At 41.6% G+C, this 14,794-nt stretch overlaps 1 protein-coding gene across 1 annotated transcript in view; it reads left to right on the forward strand.

Annotated features, from left to right (window-relative positions):
- The window catches only part of LOC120019749 (protein stum homolog), a 38,701-nt gene extending 29,932 nt beyond the window's left edge, over window positions 1-8,769 (forward strand). The window contains exons 3-4 of the mRNA XM_038963177.1: window positions 7,003-7,011; window positions 7,579-8,769. Of these exons, the coding sequence (XP_038819105.1) occupies window positions 7,003-7,011; window positions 7,579-7,613 (44 nt within the window). The 3' untranslated portion in view covers window positions 7,614-8,769. The remainder of the gene's footprint in view (window positions 1-7,002; window positions 7,012-7,578) is intronic.
- Window positions 8,770-14,794: the final 6,025 nt, after the last annotated feature.

The raw sequence follows: 14,794 nt of genomic DNA on the forward strand, positions 1-14,794 counted from the left end.
GATTCATGTGTTGATGATGTAAATCATTTTTGCTGGTCTGTGGTGTGTAATGAGGAGCAACCAGATGCTGCAATTGACACATTTATGAAATTGCTTATTCCAGTTACTAATAAGCACGCACCCATTAAGAAAATGACTGTAAAAACTGTTAAATCCCCTTGGATTGATGAGGAATTTAAAAATTGTATGGTTGAGAGGGATGGGGCAAAAGGTATGACAAATAAGTCTGGCTGAATTGGCAAATGGACTGCAAATTAAGAAATCATATGACTGAACTAAATAAATAGAAAAATATACTATACTATGAAACAAAAATAAATTATATAAAAATTATAGTAAAAAGCTTTGGGGCACTTAAATGAAATGTTGTAGATAAAAAGCCACCTCAGCTCCATCATTCATTGAATCAGATGGCTCATTCATCACAAAGCCCACTGATATTGCCAACTACTTTAATGCCTTTTTCATTGGCAAGATATGCAAACTTAGGGATGACATGCCAGCAACAAAGCTGATACTACACATCCAAGTATATTGGACAAAACTTTGAAAGACAATAGTTGTACTATTGAATTCCATAAAGTCTGTGTGGAATAGGTGAAAAAAGTGTTGTTGTCTATCAACAATGACAAGCCACTGGGGTCTGACAATCTGGAGGGAAAATTACTGAGGATAATAGCAGACGATATTGCCTCTCCTATTTGCCACATCTTCAATTTAAGCCGACTAGAAAGTGTGTGCCCTCAGGCCTGAAGGGAAGCTGAAGTCATTCCGCTATTCAAGAACAGTAAAGACCCTGGCTCAAATAGCCGACCAATCAGCTTGTTACCAACCTTAGTAAACTTCTGGGAAAAATGGTGTTTGACCAGATACAATGCTATTTCACGGTAAACAAATTGACAACAGACTTTCAGCACGCTTATAGGGAAGGACACTCAACAAGCACAGCACTTACACAAATGACTGATGATTGGCTGAGAGAAATTGATGATAAAATTATTGTGGGGGCTGTCTTGTTAGACTTCAGTGCAGCTTTTGACATTATTGATCATAGTCTGCTGCTGGAAAAACGTATGTGTTTTGGCTTTACACCCCCTGTTATAATGTAGATAAAGAGTTACACAGAGGGTGTTCTTTAATGGAAGCCTCTCAAACATATTCCAGGTAGAATCAGGAATTCCCCAGGGTAGCTGTTTAGGCCCCTTGCTTTTTTCAATCTTTACTAAGACATGCCACTGACTTTGAGTAAAGCCAGTGTGTCTATTTATGCGGATGACTCAACACTATAAACGTCATCTACTACAACGACTGAAATGACTGCAACACCTAAGAAAGAGTTGCAGTTAATTTCAGAGTGGGTGGCAAGAAATAAGTTAGTCCTACATATTTCTAAAACTTAAAGCATTGTATTTGGGACAAATCATTCACTAAACCCTAAACCCTAAACCTCAATTCAATCTTGTAATGAATAATGTGGAAATTTAGCAAGTTGACGTGACTAAACTGCTTGGAGTAACCCTGGATTGTAAACTGTCATGGTCAAAACATATTGATACAACAGTAGCTAAGATTGGGAGAAGTATGTCCATAATAAAGCGCTGCTCTGCCTTCTTAACAACACTATCAACAAGGCAGGCCCTACAGGCCCTAGTTTTGTTGCACCTTGACTACTGTTCAGTCGTGTGGTCAGGTGCCACAAAAAAGGAAAATTGCAATTGGCTCAGAACAGGGCAACACGGCTGGCCCTTGGATGTACACATGTACACAGAGAGCTAACAATAATATTAATGTCAATCTCTCCTGGCTAAAAGTGAAGGAGAGATTGACTTCATCACTACTTGTATTTATAAGAGGTGTTGACATGTTGAATGCACCGAACTGTCTGTCTAAACTACTGGCACACAGCTTGGACACCCATACATACCCCACATGACATGCCACAACAGGTCTCTTCACAGTCCCCAAGTCCAGAACAGACTATGGGAGGTGCACAGTACTACATAGACCCATGACTACATGGAACTCTATCACACATCAAGTAACTAATGCTTGCAGTAAAATTAGATTTAAAAAACTGATAAAAAAAACACCTTATGGAACAGAGGGGACTATGAAGCAACACAAACATAGGCACAGACACATGCATACACACACAACAACATACGCACTATACACACACATACACATGGATAGTGTGTTGTGAATGTATTGTCATGTTTTTAAAATTGTATAAACTGCCTTAATTTTGCTGGACCCCAGGAAGAGTAGCTGCTAATGGTGATCCATAATAAATACAAATACAACTCTTCACTATTGCTGCAGAACTTTGCTATAGAGCAATATCAGTTCCCATTGGCTGTAGTGACCATAACATTGAGGCAATAACAAGGAAAGCCAAAGTGCCAAAGGTTGAAAAGTAAAGTAATTTATAAGAGATCATACAACATGTTTTCTCAGGACTCTTTTGTTGAAAATGTAAAAAATGTATGTTGGTCTGTGTGTGAGGAAGTGAATCCAGATGCAGCACTGGAGGTATTTGTAAAATTATTCATTTCAATTGTTGACAAGCATCCACCTGTTAAGAAATGAACTGTGAGAACTGTTAGAGCCCTCTGGATTGATGATGTATTGAACAATTGTATGGTTCAGAGAAATTATACAAAAGAAGAGCCCTCTGGATTGATGATGAATTGAACAGAAGTGAAATTACAACATTGAACAGTGAACCAACATATTTTTGTAAATGTTTTGTTATTTAACTCGGCAAGCCAGTTAAGAATAAATTCTTATTTACAATGACGGCCTACCCTGGCCAAAACCTAACCCGGACGACGCTGTGCCAATTGTACGGCACCCTATGGGACTCCCAATCACGGCCAGGGTCTGTAGTGATGCCTCTAGCATTGAGATGCAGTGCCTTAGACCGCTGCGCCACTCGAGAGCCAAAAAGTTATAATAATGAAAGAAAGGGATTGCTGTTTTGAATTTGGACCAGTTAGTGTGGGAGAAGTGGAAAAACTATTGTTATCCATCAATAATGATAAGCCACAAGGTATAGACGACTTTGATGGGAAACTATTGAGAATGGAACTGTAGCAGACTGTATTGCCACCTCTATTTGCTATATCTTTAACCAAAGGAGTGCGTATATCCACAGGTTTGGAAGGAAGCTAAAGTAATTCCACTACCTAAAAATAGTAAAGCCCCCTTTGCTGGCTCTAACAGCTGCCCAATCAGTTTGCTGCCTGCTCTTAGTAAGTTGATGGAGAGAAATGTGTTTGACCAAATACAATGCTATTTTTCAGAGAAGAAGTTAACTACTGACTTTCAGCATGCTTATAGAGAAGGGCACTCCACTTGTACTGCACTGACTCAGATGACTGATGATTGGTTACAATAAATGGATAATAAGAGGATAATTGGAGTTGTATTATTAGATTTCAGTACAGCCTTTGATGTTATTGATCATAAGTTGTTATTGAAAAAACGTGCATGCTATAGCTTTACATCACCTGCCATCACATGGTTGGAGAGTTATTTATCCAATAGAACCCAGACAGTGTTCTTCATTGGAAGCTTCTTTTACATCAGATATGTACAGTGCGATGTACCTCATGGCAGTTGCCTTGGGCCGTTACTCTTCTCTATTTTTACAAATGAGTTGCCACTGGTCTTACACAATGTTAGGTATGCGTAACTGGCTGTAAGCGAGTCAGGCGCAGGAGAGCAGAATTTGGGTAGCAAACGGAGCCTTTTATTTATGCGAACAAAACACACGGCACAAAGAACACTAAACACAATACGGGTAACATAACCCAGCGCAACCAGTCTAACGTGCGCATACACGAAACAATAAACAATTCCACACACAGACATGGGGGGAACAGAGGGTTAAATACATGACAAGTAATGAGGGAAATGTAAACCAGGTGTGTGGGAAACAAGACAAAACAAATGGAAAATGAAAGGTGGATCGGCGATGGCTAGAAGACCGGTGACGCCGAACGCCGCCTGAACAAGGAGAGGAACCGACTTCGGCGGAAGTCGTGACACACAAAGCTAAAATGACTATGTATGTGGATTATTCCACTCTCTGCATGTCAGCACCCAAAGCCAGTGAGCTCACTGAAATTTTAAACAAGGAGTTACAGTCAGTATCAAAATGGGTGATTAATATAAACTGGTCTTAAATACATCTAAAACTAAACACATTGTATATGGTTCAAAACATTCTCTAAGACCTAAACCTCAACTGGAGTTGTGTGTAAAGGGTGTGACCATTGAGGAAGTTGACAAAGTTAAACTCCTAGGTATAACATTGGATGTCAATTATCATGGTCAATTCATTTTGACAAAGTTGTTGTGAAGATGTGGATGGGTATGTCTGTTATACAAATATGTCCTGTATTTTTGACACAAAAGTTAGCTGTACGAGTTGTTCAGGCTCTGGTCTGCACCCATCTTGATTACTGTCCTATTATATGGTCAAGAGCAGCAAAGGAAGACCTAGCAAGGCTGCAGCTGGCTCAAAACAGAGCAGCACGCCTTGCCCTTAACTGCACATACAGAACTAACATCAACAATGTGCATGCCAGTCTTTCCTGGTTGAGAGTTGACGTGCGATGAACTGCTTCTCATCTAGTTTTTATGATAAGTATTAATGTTATGAAATTCCAGATTGCCTGCATAATCAAATAACATTCACCCATACCCCACAAGACCTGCCACCAGGGGTCTCTTCACAGTCCCCAAGTCCAAACGAATTCACGGCAACACACAGTATTATACAGAACAATGATCGCATGGAATTCCTTTCATGTCCAATTACTCAAGCAACTAGCAAAATGACCTTTAAAAAAATATTAAGCAACATCTCATAGAACAGCGGGGACTTTGAGGGGACACACAAACACAAACATCATTTTTTGTTGTTGTACATGTATTGTTTTTATATTGTTGTACACTACATGGCCAAAATGTATATGGACACCCCTTCAAATGAATAAATTTAGCTATTTCAGCCGAACCCGTTGCTGACAGGTGTATAAATTCGAGCACACAGCCATGCAATCGCCATAGACAAACATCGTCAGTAGAATGGCCTGTACTGAAGACCTCAGTGACTTTCAATGTGGCACCGTCATAGGATGCCACCTTTCCAACAAGTCAGTTCGTCAAATTTATGCCCTGCTAGAGATGCCCTGGACAACTTTAAGTGCTGTTGTTGTGAAGTGAAAACGTCTAAGAGCAACAATGGCTCAGCCGCGAAGTGGTAGGCCACATAAACTCACAGAACCGGACCGCCAAGTGCTGAAGCGCGTAAAAATTGTCTCTCCTTGGTTGCAACAGTCATTACCGAGTTCCAAACTGCCTCTGGAAGCAACGTCAGCACAAGAACTGTTCATTGGGAGCTTCATGAAATGGGTTTCCATGACCGAGCAGCCGCACACAAGCCTAAGATCCCCATGTGCAATGCCAAGCGTTGTCTGGAGTGGTGTAAAGCTCACTGCCATTGGACTCTGGAGCAGTGGAAACCCGTTTTCTGGAGTGATGAATCACGCTTCACCATCTGGCAGTACGACGGACGAATCTGGGTTTGGCGGATACCAGGAGAATGCTACCTGCCCAAATGTATAGTGGCAGCTGTAAAGTTTGGTGGAGGAGGAATAATGGTCTGGGGCTGTTTTTCATGGTTCGGGCTAGGCCCCTTAGTTCAAGTGAAGGGAAATCTTAACACTACAGTATACAATGACATTCTAGACAATTGCAATTGCAAGGTCGAATCCCCGAGCTAACAAGATAAACTGACTTGCCTAGTTAAAGAAAGGTAAAAAATAAAAAATAATTCTGTGCTGCCAACATTGTGGCAACAGTTTGGGTGTCACGACTTCCGCCGAAGTTGGTCCCTCTCCTTGTTCGGGCGGCGTTTGGGCGGTCGACGTCACCGGCTTTCTAGTCACCACCGATCCATGTTTCATTTTTTTATTTGTTTTGTCTTCATTGTACACACCTGGTTTCCATTCCATGATCATTGTTCCTTATTTAACCCTCTGGTTTCCCCTTTGGTTTTGTGTGTGATTGTTGTTGTCAAGTTGTCTCGTTTATGTGCTCTGGATATTTGTTCTCCTTGATGGAAGATTGTTTGTTGAGTAAAGTTACGATTATTACTCATCTCTGTGTCCTGCGCCTGACTCCGCCTTACCCACATCATTTAGACTTTTGACATTGGGGAAGGCCCTTTCCTGTTTCAGCATGACAATGCCCCCGTGCACAAAGCGAGGTCCATACAGAAATGGTTTGTCAAGATCAGTTGTGTATTTTACATTTGTGTGACTGTCCTTGCCTATCAGTGTATCAGTGTTTTGTTACTTGTCATGCTCTGTGTTTTTTGTGGACCCCAGGAATAATAGCTTCTGCCTCTGCAAAAGCTAGTGGGGATCCAAATAAACAAATAAACCCCGTTCTTCCCCTTGTGCTCTATTGTGTCTGCTTTATGTTATCACTTGAGGCAGTATTTTATTAAAATGAAGCTACATTAGCTACATAGTTCTCCCCATGCATCCCACTGATATTTCTTAGATACGCTTGGATTACATTATTATAGTTCTCGCCCTCCAAGCCACATAAGGGGATGGATTCATTGGAATCATGACAATTACTATTGTTTGCCTAGAGAAGAGGTCTTTGTCAAGATAACAGTGTGGTATTAATTGCTCTGTGTGTGGGAGGAAAAGGCTGCTCCCAGAACACTGTTGAGCATTTTCATGCTGTTATTATCAAGCCTGTTATTGAATCTAACCACTGAGCTCTGGGTCCTATCTTCTGTCTCTTCTTCTTTCCATATCAAAGAGGGTGTTTTCTCAGTGTTTCTTACTATAATAGTCTTTATCAGAACATTTCCTAGAACATGAAGTGCCACTGCAGTACACCTGTAGCTTGTCATACTTTCAATACTAATTTCTCTGTTTTTTTTCTTTGCTTGTCCTCCTAAACGGATGAAAGTTTCTGATGGTACGTACTGTATGTGTCGTACTACACAGTTTTTGTGTTTCCACCAACATGTTGCTGCCTCCTCTCACTCGCTGCCACCATTGCTTTTTCACTGTTCCATCGACTCCATCTCTGCCAATGTTCCTGTTCCTCCCACCACCTCCCTTCCGGCTGTCTCTCACACTGTTCGGCTTTGTTGTCCTCCATCATGCTTGTTATAACGGGCGTCATTGACAGGGCCGGAATGGAGAAATAGCTGGGAGTGCCCTGAATGTCCTCAGCACTGTCCCTGACTCCGTCACAGCATGCTTTGCAACTAGCAGCATCACAGATCAGAGAGGACGCTATACTCTCAGCAGCATGTCTGGGAAGATTTTTCGAGAAGATTTTTCAGTATAGATTCAAATTTCGTTCTCTTATATATTAAGGTTTCACTATTAAGCATTTTCCAGCTTGCTGCATGGCTTTACTCAGTTTGCTGAGGCTATTCAGGGCTCACCTGCACCGTTGCACTCAATGCGTTCAGGTGGTGTGTTCACCAGTCTACTTAACGACCTGTAACCTCACTGTGTCCTGTCTGTCCTCCAGGCTATAGGGATCAGGGGGTTCCCCAGCAGGTTTGAGCCCAGCTCAACGTTAAGCCTGGATGTATGGTTGTCTCCTAGCATCCCTCCGGCCAACTGGGGCAGAGAAAGAGCTGCGAGGAGGCCTCACCGCTGGGCGGGGAGCCAAGGCAGGATGATATTCACAGGCTTAACCCTACTCTACCTACTGTACCGTATCGCCTACTGCTCCAACTGCTGCTGCTCCACTTCACAGCTCATTGGTAGAATAAGGAGCACGTCAATATCGATGGAGAGACGTTTTCTACACACCTCGAAGCATCCTGTGAAAATAGAGAAGAATATAACACAATAGAATATAAATATGTGCCAACTGTATGTACAGTACTGTACCGTGTGCTAAGGACTATCTATCCTGTCTGGGGCAAGATTCAGTGTTCAGTGGCTTTTATCAAAAGGTTAAATGTGCAGTTTATTCCTTTTGTGTATATTATCAGCTGTTTAACCACTCACTTGATTAGTAGACTTCAATAGTCTGAAGATGGTATCAGTGTCTGTTAAGCCCTCCAGGATTGTATAGTGTGTGATGTTATTAAGACTTATGGCAAGTGGAGATTATCTTGTTTTATATACAGTAATATTCTGCATGGATACCTTGTGTATCATTCTTCAGATATGTCTATCATATTTAAACTACTCACATCACACACAGACATTAATAGCCTTTTGTGACTTTGTATTACTATTTATTGGTTGTTGTTTTTGTGAAACATCAATGTTTTGTTCAGTAAATCATTCTGGGCCAGTTGCCATAGATACTGTCCATTTTAAGCAAGTGTCTTTGTGTGCACGTGGAGCTGAAGTGAATGTAATTGGTACAAGTTATAGCAGGAGGAGACACGACTACAGTGACCAGTGGTGCTGTATGAACCATTTAAATAGTGGTATTTTAAAGCTAGAAATAATAGAAAAATAGACATATACCGTAGATTATAGCATAAACTTTGATTGTGTTTAAAGATTGGATTGTGAAGAGCATGACATCCTCATTGGAGACTGCCATTACTTTCACAAAGAGAGATATTCAATGCATTTGTGAAATGTAAAGACCACTTAACTGTTATCCAATTTGCCCCAAAAAGCTGTAAAATCACGTTGGTGTACAGAACAGCAAAAATAAGTGTCACCCTCAATAAACAAAGTATGTAATGAACAACTCTGTGTTTGTACTGAATGTGTTCAAGGTTTAAAAGGCTCTCTCTTGTCCTGATCGGTCAGCTGTTGCTAGGCCGTTCCCATTGAACCGGCAATTTTTTCCTCATATGCAGATCTATTGTTGAGATGTTTCTGGTACTTCTCCACTTGCAATGGCAACATCACTTGAACAAAAGGTGCCATTGAGGGACACAGAGGCTTTGAGAGAGGGGAGGATAGCGATGGCCAGGGAGGGGTCAGCGATTGTGCTGAGCGTGAGAGATGATAGAGAGACAAAGCTGACTGTGTGCTCTAGTCGTCAGGACAGGGCTCAAAGGTATTAGGAAACCGTATGACTTGTCATGGGTGGGCAGACGTTGCCTCACAGTTGTCCTAAGATCTATTGTCTAAGGTATAATAAGGAATTTACATAAAGAAAAATGTATTTTGTGTCTCGGATGTTATTATTCAACATGCAACCAGACTGTAAAACACATTTCAGTATGATATGGATGAAGCATGCAGGATAATGGTTGTCCTTGGATGTCCTCTCTATCTCTGTTCCATAACAGCAGACAGACATCATCTCTTTTGAGTCAACAGTAAAAAGGCTATTGTTACAGTAGTTGTCCTTTAAATGTGTCTTGGTAGAATTCCCTCCCTCTGATGGCAGGCTGATGGATCGCTTTTCTCCAAATAAGTAATTCTCTCCTGGTAGAACGGGCTTTCATGCTAGATCTTTTCAGGCAGCAACAGACAATACACAGCATTCCATTGCTGATTGGGAGACAGTAAAGTGCTATTCTGCATTTTTAAGCTATCTGAGGTTAGGGTAGTGGATATTAAATCATTTTATAACAGTGCTGGAGATACCAACAAATATAAACATACTCAAATTCTCTGTCTTTGGTTTTTCAATACGGTGATACACAGAGACAGTCGGGATTTGATCCCAAAGCCTTGGTGCGAGAAAAGCATTGGGTTATTGTTTCAACCATGACATTACAGGCCAGTAGGGAGCGCTCTAAACTTCATTAAAAGACAATAGGAGACTGCTCACATCAACAATGGTGTCACTGATACCCTAACTATGCAAGGTCTCGGTAGTCATTTCTCGGTTCATGCATCTTCACCATCTCATACTTGTAGTGTGCACCTACAGTAACATGGGACCTTGGCCTGGAGAGACTCATTTGTATTTACAATACCACTAATAGCAAAGGAGTTTTGTTCAACATCCCTGGTTGACATAGATGTCTAATATCATTCCTTTTCACAGCACCTATCTTATGTTCATTTTCTGCATCAGAGAATGTGATGTAATGGGAAACAATGCTTCATCAACACTACGGATATGGTGAGGACACAGCTCTGCTTCTCAGTCTGAGGCTTCTTCCAGGTGTGACGTACATTTCCTCATTCCTCTGTGTTTCTGTCAAGTGGGTCTCCAGCATTCCACTCTCTGTTTCCCACGATGCTGTTGGCTCTGGGAATGTGCAAGACGTATTCTCTACCAGCAGCTGCTCTGTTTCTCAGTGGTATCACTGAGTAAACAACACATGCGTACAGCTGGCCCAGAATCTGTATGGAGTGTACAAATGTAAAGTAAAGGTAATACTTGGTGATGTGCAGGCCGCTGCCAAAATAAATGAAACAACATTGTGTCTTAATAGCGCCATTTGGCCACCACGAGCCAGAAGGGCTACACTGAGCCTTGGCATATATTCTACATGTGTCTGGAAGTCTATTGGAGGGATGCGACACCTTTCTTCTATGGGAAATGTCATCATTTGGTGTTTTGTTGATAGTGGTGGAAAACGCTGTCTCAGGCCAACTAGCTTTCACAGTCTCACGTTAGAATTAGACGTTCATCCATGTTTCTCAAACATCACATTTCTAAGTGTTTAAGGTTAAGTTTAGGCATTAACTCTGCATTTTTAAGGTTAGAGTTAAGGTTAGGCATTAACTCCGGATGGTTAAGGTAAGGGTTAAGGTTTAAAACCAAAATCTCAAAAACAATTTACTATTGCTGGATTTGAACATCCAACCTTTTGGCACCAGAGGCAAATACTTACACATATCCACCATCCACATCCACAACACTTAAGCAAAACCAAAACCTACTTGAAGGTAACAACACTCACTGTTGCCCCTAATGGCTGGTTTCCATGTCATCTTTCAATGTCCTCAGTCATGGATGGATTACACTACTGACTCGTATCACAGGTGACCTGGCTGCTCAGGCGTCACTTCAGAAACTCCCATAAGTGTTCAATTGGGTTAAGATCTGGTGACTGAGTCGGCCATGGCACATGGTTTACATCGTTTTCATGCTCATCAAACCATTTAGTGACCACTCTCGCCCTGTGGATGGGGGCAATGTCATCCTGGAAGAAAACACTCCCAACCCTAGGTTGAAGGTGATCACTCAGAATGTTTGTGTATTAATTGGTGTTTACCTTGCCCTCTAAGTGGTTGAGTGGACCTAAACCATGTCAAGAAAAAGCACTCCACACCATAACAGACCCGCCAGAACCCTCATTTACTCAAGTGTTTCCTTTATTTTGTCACTTACCTGTATGTTGTACATCATTGTTTGGCCTACTGTCGGAAGCCGGGAACCCAATATGTTCTGACAGCAGCATGCATCTTGGGTGTTTTCTACCATAGACGTGATGTCCCTCACACTAATGCAGTCAGCTAGGACCATTGAATGGCATTAATGGATTTCGTTAAAATGCAACCCAAACCTCTCCAAATTGACCTCATCGATTTCTCTGTTTGATTGATCAGGAGATTGATTGATTTTACTGTCGTTTACAGTAGGGGACGGGTGATTCATACAGACAAGTGATAGTCCTATCCCAGGTGGAAATTGGGCATATCACAGTGATTCATAACCATCTAGGGAAATTCCCATAACCTGATCTCTGCTCTCGCTCATGTCCCCTGCCTGCCTCACCCCCTGCCTCACACACACCCACATACACACACATGCACACACACCCTAACCCATAAGCCTAAAATAGCCTTTGACTTCGTGGGGACCTGGGAAACGTCCCCACGGGGGAGGATTTTCCTTGTTTTACTATCCTTGTGGGGACTTTTGGGGATTTCCGATACCCACAAGGATAGTAATACAAGCCCCCAACCCCCCCCCCCCCCCCCCCCCCCCCCCCCCCCCCCCACACACACACACACACACACGCACGCACACACGCACACACACGAGCTCTTACAGTAACATCTTCTGATTCCTGTAGGCAGCCCAGTGAAACATGTATCACCAGGGCCACATAAAGCCTGTCATCAGTCAATCTGAGGGGGTCATATCTCTTCCTCCACAACCGGAGCTGTTATAAAACCACAGTAATAAAACACAGGTCTGGGAGAGAGCCATTACAACACGTCACAACATAGCCTTGCCAGTTCTCTAGACAGATTGTGTTCATTCATGACCAACTTCTGTTGAATGATGTGTGTATTCACAGAACTGTACTTCCCAGCAAAATGTATGAGCAAACTAACTTCAAAGATTGCCTTTTCTTTACTCGTAGTTTTGTAACATTCATAGAAAGTACAGTTTTTAAATGTTCTAAACATATTACACCCAGTTCAGTTGATGACAGCTGACATGCCATCCTGCCCCATGACTGAGATTTGCCTTGTCACTGTCTGTCATCTGTTGTTGTCGCTGACGATGAGCCCTGTGCCATGTTATAGCGACACTTCACAAGATGACAGGCAGAAAGGGTTACCCTGTTACACACGTCAGCCATTGGCTACAGTATGTTGCGCCTAGTGCAGGTGGGAATATGGGAAGGGGAAGAAACGGAGGAGAGAAGAGAGGAGAAAGAAGAGGAGGGTGTCAAATGAAATTGTATTGGTTGCCTACACAGTTTAGCAGGTGTTATGGCGTGTGCAGCGAAATGCTTATGTTACTAGTTCCTTTCAATCAATGCTTTAAATGTCAACAAGCACACAATAATCCAAAATGTAAAAAAGTATCCAAAATGTTGTACAGCTGTAGATATACAAATAGTATGTAAACATGTGTGGGTGGGTTTTATGCATGGCCCCTCTCCAAGCCTCCCTGTCTCCAGACCAGCAACATTTCTTAGGCTCCCTGCCAGCAGCCTGACTCAGGCCAAGCGTTACTAAATAAGGAAGTCCTCTCCTCCTGCTTTGGGGAATAAATACCCAAGTAACTCAATAAGATCATCATCATTCTCACACAGCCACACCACCTCCTCTCACACTCACTTATTTTCTAGTTTTTATGTTTTAGCTCTGTTGTTATACACACACAAACACATATATACGGTACCAGTCAAAAATTTGGACACACCTACTCATTTAAGGGTTTTTCTTTATTTTTACTATTTTCTACATTGTAGAATAATAGTGGACATTAAAATTATGAAATAACACATCTGGCATCATGTCATCAAGGCAAAGAAAGGGTGGCTACTTTGAAGAATCTCAAATATAAAATACATTTAGATTTGTTTAACACTTTTTTGGTTACTACATGATTCCGTATGTGTTATTTCATAGTTTTGATGTCTTCACTATTATTCTACAATGTAGAAAATAGTACAAATAAAGAAAAACCATGGAATGGTTTGGACACACCTACTCATTCCATGGTTTTTCTTTATTTGTACTATTTTGTGTATTTTCTCTATATATATATATATATATATATATATATAGTGCTTGTATTGACCTGTAACTCTGACGCACTCTCAGAGTTGTGTTTGTGGAAATGTAATGTTTCTCATGCCCCCTGGCCTTCCATCTACCTGTAACATCTGCTTGTTCATGTGTAGTTTGGCCACAAGGTGGCAACAGGTGCATCTAAAAAACAAAAGAGCCTGATCTACAATCATGAGCAAATCATGATTTTGATCGATCTGGTGCTATTTCGGTGATGTAACTATTTCAGAGGAAATCAACAGTTTGTTATACAGTAATTGATCAATGGTGTATTTTGTGGTGTAAGCTACTTTGGGTTGAATGTGTTGGAGATGTTCTTCAGAATAATGGGCTCCTGAGTGGCGCAGCGGTCTAAGGCACAACATCTCAGTGCTGGGGGCACTGGGTATCCCAATCACAACTGGCTGTGATTGGGATTCCCATAGGGCAGCACTCAATTGGCTCAGTGGTATTAGGGTTTGGCTGGGGTAGGCTGTCATTGTAAATAAGAATTTGTTCTTAACTGACTTGCCTAGTAAAATTCAAAAAATGAATGTGTTGTATATCATAGCATTAGAATCATCTCTATTTATACTCCCAGTGCTTGGGAGTGTTGACATTATACGATCTACGCTGGTGGCCAAACTGTAGCTATAGAAGTACATACTAACAACACTTCATCTGCCACAATGCCATGTTGGAAATGACTGCCTCATCTAGGGTTGTGGTTCTTCTAAGTTATTTTATGCTTAATAGGTAGCTTAGTGGTTAGAGTGTTGGGCCAGTAACTGAAAGGTTGCTGGATTGAATCCCTGAGCTGACAAGGTCAAAATCTGTTGTTCTGCCCCTGAACAAGGCAGTTAACCCACTGTTCCCCGGTAAGCTGTCATTGTAAATAATAATTTGTTCTTAACTGACTTGCCTAGTTAAATAAATGTTACATTTAAAAAATGTACTGTTGCTGGGGTGCTGGTGACTCTGTGCCTGTCAGTCGTCATGTTTATATTGTGAGCATAATCTTGTTTGCGTATTTAACACGCCATAGAAAATATATATTCTTAGAAAAAACACCATGCAGTTAAGAGCCTAGGGGTGGGATTACGCACTTCTCCTTTCTGAGGGGGATCTGAAAGCATGCTGCCATGTACATCCTTACATATACCTTATCTAGGCTACATCTTCCTGTGCTTGTGGCCTAATGTCTGAACAGGCTCTTATGAGATGAAAATTGGTCAGGCAGAACAGGGAGATGAAGAGACAGGAGCCCCGTTTATACCTGATGCTAACATAGGTCCTTTGTCCTGATCTTTTCTACATTCTGATTGTGCCCATATGTCCAGAAATGTGTC

The sequence above is a fragment of the Salvelinus namaycush genome, chromosome 24 (assembly GCF_016432855.1).
Source record: "Salvelinus namaycush isolate Seneca chromosome 24, SaNama_1.0, whole genome shotgun sequence".
NCBI lineage: Eukaryota > Metazoa > Chordata > Actinopteri > Salmoniformes > Salmonidae > Salvelinus > Salvelinus namaycush.